Here is a 9,349-nt window from a genome sequence, read left to right on the forward strand (position 1 = left end):
GAACACGGCTCAATAGCAATGGTATGTCAACCTGAAAGAGCTATTTGCAGTTCACGAAGCCATTATCCACCAACAGAACAGATTGCTCGATTCTCATATACTCCTTAATGGCTGCTCTTATCTTATCAGAGGCAGGACGAAAGATTGTTTTAAAATATAATCAATTACAATAAAACGTCACACAATATAACCAATTACAATGAAGCCTCATCACGTGACCGCACCCATCGATAGCAGTGACGTACAGCGACGCTAACGCGAATGAATGTTATGACACTATCGTACTGATCTTTCAAGCCCACCATTAAAATTGGGATCTGTCTCATGACCTATATATAAGACCGTGCATTTGTCAACCTTAGATGTCAATTAGGCATAATATAGTATATACTAAAGTTTAGATCTTATTACAATGACATAGGATCCAAAACATTTTGCATCAATTCAATATTACTTAGTTACTTACTCTGTTCTGAGTTGACTACAAGACAAGTGACAATGACAAGTCGACATCTATTTTAATATTTTTGTCATATAAAAACATTCTGAAATTTAATAAATTATTAGAAAATAGGACATATCTTACTACAAAGCAGTTATGTAAAAAAAATTAAATCTTATATTTATGGAAATTGACGGATAAAATGTATATAAACTAGTTTTAAAGTAGAAAATTTAACCACTAGGCCGGATTTGTGATTTTGTGGTATAAAAATGAATCGAAGTCGAGTTTTAACCCGAGTAAGCCCTTTCTATTTATGTATTACCTATAATTCTTACAATGAAAACGGAATAATTTTGTTCATAATGAAATAAAAAATTGTAGATATTGTGGCGGTATGGCGCATTAAGAAAGATCGATTATGCAAGACCCTGTGCAATCAATATAAATACGAATTGGATAGATATAAAAGAACAATGTACTGTAGCTCTAAAAGAAAGTTATATAAAGAAGTTTATGAAAGCAGTAGGATGGATGGACCATGAACGAACTGTAAGTGACTTCTTTTATAATAATAAATTTACTTATAACCTTACTTTTACATTATGTATTGAGTGGCTGGTATTCACAAATTTTTAAAAAGTTTGGTAAAGATGTACAAAACCGGTGACTAATTTATGGGGTTGGGGTGAGAGGGGTTGAAGGGGAGGGAGGGTGAGTTTTTTACCCCCCGGACGACTATTATCGTGTAAACCCCGTGGTTACGGAGATATCGTGGTTAAAGTTTTGAGATTAAATTTTTAAGTCGGAAAAAATTAACCTACTACTTTTGAGGTTAGAATAACGCTTGGCTCTGGCGCTGCGGTAAGTGCAGCCCTTCCGCCCTTGAGTGCGAAAGCACTCTAACTCAAACCCTCTAGGGCAGACCAAGACCACGTGGACAGTGGGGTGCTCCAATTCGGTTTTGGGTATTTTTCGAATTTCTATACCTACAGTCTAGCACGCAATGTTACTAATTTTATTAGAATATTATGTCTGACGCGTTATTTTGTTTAAAAGTGTCTATTTGTCAGTAATTTAAGGGTCAATTTGTATCTTATGTTGATCTTGCAGTAGAGATCGTTTTTACGAAAATTTGTTCTAAAATAACGTGTGAAAGTCGCGGAACGGAGCATGAGTGCACTTCCCGCAGCAACAGAATTAAAGTAGAGTCAGAAATAACAAAAATTTAACCTCCCATAAATTAATCACTGGTAATGCACATTATAGCCAAAAGTTTTTTGTATTATATGACATTATTTATATTTATTGAGATAGGTCACAGCAGGATATATCCTGCTCAAAATCTGGAGCAGCCCTTCTGTGGGGGTACCTCAACCTTACAAAGCATCACAGCTAAATTATACTGCTTTTTAGTAGTGTTGTGTTCCTGTGGTGAGTTAGGTGGCCACAGCTCCTTAGGAGGATCAGGGGTCACTTTACATCAGATGGCCTGAATGCTTATTTGCCAACCTAATTGTATAAAAAAAAAACATTTCTTCTAAAAGTAGTAGCATATATAACTTATGACTCAAACTATGAACTGTATATTTACAGTATATTATTTATATTGTTCCTTATTTTCATATCATTTGTATCGTTACTGGGACAACAGATTAAATATTCCGAAAGAAAGACTAAAAAATATAAAAATATAAAAAAAATAATAGATCCATTTATATTTGTCTAAAAATTCATATTTTAAAACTGAAAGCAGTTTTATTGTTTTTTTTTTGTACATACAGTATTAGAAATTCAGTATTAGAAAATGTACTTTTTAATTTTTACCTGCACTTATAGAATTCTTATAATATTGTATGTGTTGCTTACACAATATTATTTATGTTTCAGCGCTTAAAGTTGACGGGGTATTTTCTGTATGAATCTGTTCCAGTCAAAGTTGCATACAATGAATGGTTTGAGATTCTTGATCTTCCAGACACATTTGCATCGTGGTTCACTATAACAGAACTACATGTGTGGTTACTGCTGGTACGGTATATGGCAGAAGATGTGACGACATCTAGCACACAAAAAAAGAAATATGTTAAAGGAGATGGACATTTTATAAGGAATTGCATAATAGAAGCATTATGGGCAGATGTGGCAAACAGAATCAAATTACTGGATGTAATTTAATCTAATTTATATATCTTAGAATAATAATAAACTAATAATAATTAATGAACACTGCACACTCAACGAACAAAGAATACAATGCTACATAAAGATTTAAAAATGATATTGTGACAAAGTTTAATAAATATGTTTAACTTATCTACACATTTGTCTGTTCCCAAGGAATAATAATAGGCAGAATAAATATGACATAGTCAATTATAATATAATAAAAGGCTGATTGTAAATACTCCTAAGGACAACCGATAGATGCAATATATTTGATTATTTGATAGTAGATAAAACAAATATTAATAATACTCCTAGACTTGACTAAAAAGTAGAGTCACTTCCAACTGCACTGATGGGATTGTTAAATATATAAAAAAAATATGTTAATATTGAGAAAGAAAAGGATTTAAAAACAATGAGATATAATTATATATATTTTGCCATACTTGATTATTTAAATTATAATAATTTTTTAGGGAGCAAATCCGGTAATAGCAAGAAAGCAAGTATCAGAATTGTCAGAACAGTTTCAAGCTGCTTTAGTTGGCTATGATGAAGGCCTTGCCGATGATAAGGTATTAGCAGCAGCAGTATGGAGAAGATTTTATTCCCTTTCTGGTGATGCAAAGGCGGACAATGTTCTCAAAATTGTCCACTTTATAAGACATCAGGTATGTCCATAGAGTTATACATGTATGTGATAAATGGTTGTCAGAATATAATTAAAATTAAAACTATTTTATTAAATAACTTAATAATTGTGTTTGCCTACAAACGAAAGAAAAAAACCAACTTCAATTACATCGACAAGTAATACAATTTAAGTAGATGAAAAAATAAATCACATTATCAAAGATTACTCAAAAAGTAGTCATCAGATCTCTATCAAATTTTAAAGGAACTATAAGACAAGCGTTAGCTTTCGATTAAACACGAATAATAACACTTACCACTTTTTGATTAAAACAAAAATCTTAGAAAATCCAGAACTTTCTTATTTTGTGATGGGAAAAATATATACAATAGAGGTATAGTAATATGGATGATAAAGCAATCCTTTTATTACAAGTAAAAGAGTGAGAAGTCTGGGATTATGGATCTTGTTCTCTTATGCATATAAGAATGTATTTTATGGACAATCTCCAATGTTGAGCTGCAGCTGATAGTTCGAAGATTTGAAGGAGCTCACAGTTTATCATGATTTTTTCCAAAAAAAATCTTCGTTTAAATTCATTTTAGTAAATTATATCTAAGACAACAATTAGAAAAATAAATTTTAAATGGTTCAAGTTACTCAAAATAATCATTTATACCGTATTCAGGGAGCCATGAGATAAATTTAAACAAACTATAAAAGGGTAGTTTACGTTACGTTTTATTACGTTTATTTTTATTTACGTTGTCATATATGTATGTACATACTGTTCTTTTGTTGTATTGTCTGAAAGCCTGATGCCATGATAAAAACAAACTATGCATTTAGTTTCTGTACTTTGTTTATCTTACATAATTAACATGTATCATATCATAAGCTCACTGAATAATAGAAAATCATCATCATTGGCCTCAATCCGTCTGTTGCAGACGATTTAAACAGTGTCAGCTTGAGTTAATTACACAGCTCTTTTCGTGACTAAATAAGCCGATACGTGAGCGACAACCTTTGCCACACGCCCTGCAGGTAAACCGGGTGGTGTCAGCGACGGAAGAAGCTTGTTGTTGTCGCGTTCTTCTTGCCGCTAAAGTCTCAAACCAAGCTTGATCGTGTATCTTGCGTCCGTCCACAACAACTTTACGCCATCCGTCACGACTCTCGGCAACTGCTTCCCAGTTTTGGTGGTCGATACCAAAGGCGTGCATATCTCGTTTAGCGCAATCCTTAAACCGTAGCATGGGCCTCCCCAAGTTACGTTTTGCGTTTGCTACAGCACCAAGCAAGATCCGCCGAGGCAGGCGCGAGGGCTCCATTCGATGCACATGCCCTAGCCAACGCAACCGCTTCTGCTTGAGTAACGCTGTGAAGCTAGGCAGCTGTGCAATATTAAGAACCCGCTCGTTGGTAACTCTGTCCTCCCAGGATATGCCCAAGATGTTACGAAGACAGCGCATATGGAAGGCGTTTAGTCGACGTTCTTGTTTCGCGTACGTCGTCCAGGTTTCAGCTCCGTAAGAGAGAATACTCAAGATGCATGCCTGATAGACGATCATCTTGGTACGCGTGGTAAGATGTTTGTTTTTCCATACTCTCGTATTAAGCTGCCCGAAGGTGGTCGCCGCTTTGCCGATACGAATATCGATCTCCGCATCAAGCGAGAGATTGTTCGACACGGTAGACCCTAGATACGTAAACTTGTTTACGACAGCCAGGGGCACGCCATCCAACGTAATTTTCGGTATTTTCGTGCTTCCCTGCACCATCACAACGGTTTTTTTGGCATTTATCGTCATTGAGAACAGTGCACACGCCCGGGCGAACCTGTCCAATATGGTCTGAAGCTCGAGAGCGGAGTCAGCGACAAAAGCTGCGTCATCGGCAAATAAGAGGCTGTCTACAAAAATGTCCTCGCGATTACGCTTGGATTTGAGAAGTTTTGTGATGTTATAGAGCTTCCCATCCGTCCTCGTATAAAAATGGATACCCTGTTGGTCATTGCCGAACGCTTCTCTTAAGAGTAATGAAAAGAATATACCAAACAGGGTAGGGGCCAATACGCAGCCCTGTCGCACACCTCTACGCATCTCGAACGGACCGGATGTGTTTCCGTTGAATATGACAGAACCCTTCATATCTTTATGGAAGCATTTCGTCAGGCTCAGAAGTTTTGATGGACACCCAATGCTTTCAAGTCCGTTATATAGTCCATCTCTGCTAACCGTATCGAAAGCCTTATTCAGGTCAACGAACGCCACAAACAGAGGTATGTTCTGCTCCCTACTCTTCTCCTGTAGTTGTCGGAGCGTAAACACCATATCGATTGCGGAACGCTGTGCACGAAACCCGCACTGTGATTCCGGATACACACGATTAGCTAGTTTCTGGATTCGCCCAAGAACCACTCGTCCAAAAAGCTTGCCTACTATGCTTAGTAAGGATATCCCACGGTAGCAGTTACAATCGCCGCGGTCGCCTTTACCCTTATATAAAGTTATGATGTTAGCGTCGCGCATATCTTGCGGTATGTATCCTTTTTCCCAGCATTTCCACAATAGATTGTGCAGAACAGGTAATATACACTTGAGTCTGATTATTTCGGCGTGGGTGCCATCGCTGCCGGGGCTTTTGCCGCATTTTAGCTGCTTGACAGCTTTGAGCAATTCCTCTACAGTAGGCGGATCGTCTAGCTCCTCCCAGGTGGCCAGTTTCGGCATGTTATGCACAGCCTCCCGCTGAACGTCCACTGGTTGTGAATATAGACCGGTGTAATATTCCACCCATCTCGACATTTGCCTCAGGCTATCTGATATAATAGTGCCATCAGCTTCTTTTAGTGGAGCTGTCTTCTTAATAACTGGCCCTAAAGCGGTTCTGATTCCTGAGTAAACGCCGCCAAAATTACCCGTGTCTGCGCAAGATTGAATGCTCATACAGAGGTCGTTCCAGTAAGCGTTAACAAAGTGCCGCGTACTACGTTGCAAATTTGCTTTAGCAATTCTAAGCTCATCGGATGATTTCGGACAGGGGTTTTTTCGGTAGTTTAGAGCTGCCCTACGTTTGGAATCCAGCAGAGGTTGAAGTTGCTGGATGTTGTCAATAAACCAGTCCTGTGATTTAGTATCCTGGTGGCCAAACACTTCACAAGCTGTTGTTGTTAGGAGTCGTTTGACTTTACTCCACTCTTCATCTACAGACATAGAAGCATCCCAGGAAGCGGTTTCGCTGCGAACCGAAGTCTCATATTTTTGGACCATCTCATCGTCTCTGGTATTTTGAAGAGCAATTCGTCTTCTACCGAACGGCCTGGATGAGTGGATCTTTTTTTTTACGACGGCAATACACGCCACGACGAGGGAGTGGTCTGTTTCGCATTCGGCGCTGTGAAAGGTACGTGTGTGAAGTGTTTCGCCCAGGTCGCTCTTTCTAGTGAGTATTAGGTCAAGTTGATGCCAATGACCAGAGCGTGGATGTCTCCAGGAAACCTTACTTGATGGCTTTCCCTTGAAGTAGGTATTGGTAACGCAAAGTGAGTGTCTTGAAGAGAATTCGAGCAAGCGTTGCCCGTTCTCGTTGATCTTACCAACGCCATGGGTGCCAATACATTCTGGCCACGCACTGTGATTTTGGCCGACGCGAGCATTTAAATCACCCAAGATGTAAAGGCGGTCTCGGGGTTTTACTTTCTGTATCACAGATTCAAGTTGGTCGTAGAACTGACTTTTGGCTTCATCGGTTGCCATCAACGTTGGAGCGTAGGCGGAGATGATTGTAATAAAACCGCACTTGGTATTTAGACGCAACACCATAACACGCTCCGACACACCGTGTGGTGTTTCTATGGATGACAGGAGGTCGTTTCTTACCGCAAAGCCAACACCATGCTCGCGAACGGCTTCAATGTCTTTACCTTTCCAGAAAAATGTATAATTTTTTTCACGAATGGATCCCTCACCAGGCAGTCTCGTTTCTTGCAAGGCACATAATGATACACCCAGCCGACAGAGCTCCATATCAATCACTGCGGTTTTACGCGGATCTTGTACGTTCTGTAAATCTCCGCAGGTGTTCGGGAGACCTGTCCTCATAGTACGGACATTCCATGTCGAAATGCGCATGGCAGTGTTATGTTGGTTCTTTGTTTTTTTATTATTATTTTGACCTTTATCCGCAGGTGTGCTAGATAACGGCGCCAATTATCCAGATATAGTCTGGTGCTCCCTACACCCCAAAGGAACAAACCAGCACCGAGACGGATCGGTACCCTACTGGCCGGGGGCTGCCCAGCTTGAAGCGGGCGGTAACCAATCAGTGGGCCTTCGATGGACCCTCCCACTGACGAGAGCGACCCCTAGCGCCCGCGCTTACGTCCATACGCGCGGACTTAAAACTGGTAACTGCCACTCCCCGTGTTATTTTCCACGAAGCCGAGCTGACGTGGGTGGAGTATCCTCTCCACAGACAGACACTGTGTCGCCTAGGACATTCTTAAGGAAAACGCAGAGTTGCCTAAGCTCTGCGCCACCCTCTCGACCTCACTGGCGAGGCCCACAGGAACGACGAGTCGATACGTGTGGAGCCAGTTTGGCTGCAGGGGTCTTTCGCATTTAGAGCTATGCCACGAATGCCTGACGGAGACCCCGTTCCGGGTTTCAAGTGAAGTTTTCCTTCTCCAGGACCCTGATAATTTTGAGCCAGGTTAATCCCTCGGTCGCCTTTTACGACCCCCACGGGAAGAAAGGGGGTGGTGCTATTCTACTCTGCCGGCAGCACACGGCCCATAATAATAGAAAATAATACACATGTAATGCGAAAAAAACGATAAATTACTTTTGAATTTGACTTCAACGCCGAAGAAAGGAGTGAAAGGAGTGAATTTAATTAAAAATGTTAAGAAACTTTTTTTGTAGAGTATTAAATTTCCTTTGAAAATAGGTATTTCGAACCATAAAATATAAACATATCAATGGCTCCTAAGTATACTGAGTCAACTCTACTTTTAATAACTTTACTTTTTGTTACATAGGTAGATAGGAAATGAAGTAAATGTTATTAATATCTTAAAAAATGAAATTATCAAAAGTTGTTAGTTGACTCAGTATACTTAGGAGCCATCGATATATAAACTACTAGATACAAAAATGGAAAATCCTAATTTATATAAAAAGAAATAAAAAAACAGTGAAATAAAAGTTTGAGAAACATTGTGTTGTTTGTTTGTTCTATGTACCTAGATTATAGTTTTATCAGATTAGACATTATCATTATCATTACAGCCTATACAGTCCACTGCTGGACATAGGCCTCCACAAGTTTACGCCAAAAATAACGTGAACTCATGTGTTTTGCCCATAGTCACCACGCTGGGCAGGCGGGTTGGTGACCGCAGTACTGGCTTTGACGCACCGAAGACGCTGCTGCCCGTCTTCGGCCTGTGTATTTCAAAGCCAGCAGTTGGATGGTTATCCCGCCATCGGTCGGCTTCTTAAGTTCCAAGGTGGTAGTGGAACCTTGTTATCCCTTAGTCGCCTCTTACGACACCCACGGGAAGAGAGGGGGTGGCTAAATTCTTTAGTGCCGTAGCCACACAGCACAGACAGACATTAGTTAAACTATAATGTCACTGCAAATTAATAAGGTCTTTCACGTTATTTTATTTTTAATTTTAATATTGATCTAAATATGTCTATTGTTTCAGTTGTTTGAATTAGATAAAATACCCAGCGAAAGCTTAAGATGGAAACCTCAAGTCAACTGGTTAAATATAATTAAACATTAACATTAATATTAGTGTTAGAAAAGGTTGTTTGTTAATTTTATTACAAAAGAAGTGAATCTATTGTTGTTTTATTTACATGAAGCAAATCCTTATATTTGAAATAACAACTTATTCAGGCGAACTTGATTTAATATATATGTTAGCAACTTTTGACCAATATTTACAGACCTTCAATTTTTATAGCTTTAAAATTTTATTGCAAAAAAAAAAGAATAATGTTTCATTTATGATATCTACATAATTATCAAAAAACTAAAAAGGTTTTTGTTTGAATTCACTTGAATTAGGTTCCACCGAAATGAATTTA

The 9,349-nt window shown here is 38.8% G+C and overlaps 1 protein-coding gene across 1 annotated transcript; it reads left to right on the top strand.

The window, feature by feature from the left end:
• The first annotated feature begins 463 nt into the window (after positions 1-463).
• LOC123655387 (ubiquinol-cytochrome-c reductase complex assembly factor 1) lies at positions 464-9,100 on the top strand. Its single transcript, XM_045591201.1, has 5 exons — positions 464-741; positions 827-994; positions 2,333-2,611; positions 3,088-3,282; positions 8,962-9,100. The coding sequence occupies exons 1-5, from the start codon at positions 715-717 to the stop codon at positions 9,040-9,042; spliced, it is 750 nt and encodes a 249-aa protein (XP_045447157.1). The 5' UTR covers positions 464-714; the 3' UTR covers positions 9,043-9,100.
• Positions 9,101-9,349: the final 249 nt, after the last annotated feature.

The sequence above is a fragment of the Melitaea cinxia genome, chromosome 7, assembly GCF_905220565.1.
Source record: "Melitaea cinxia chromosome 7, ilMelCinx1.1, whole genome shotgun sequence".
In the NCBI taxonomy this organism is placed as follows: domain Eukaryota; kingdom Metazoa; phylum Arthropoda; class Insecta; order Lepidoptera; family Nymphalidae; genus Melitaea; species Melitaea cinxia.

Coding starts and splice junctions, on each gene's coding strand:
- LOC123655387 (XM_045591201.1), top strand. CDS start 715: ATGAATCGAAGTCGAGTTTTAACCCGA. Junction 742..826: donor GAAGTCGAGTTTTAACCCGA/GTAAGCCCTTTC, acceptor AAAAAATTGTAG/ATATTGTGGCGGTATGGCGC. Junction 3,283..8,961: donor TCCACTTTATAAGACATCAG/GTATGTCCATAG, acceptor CTATTGTTTCAG/TTGTTTGAATTAGATAAAAT.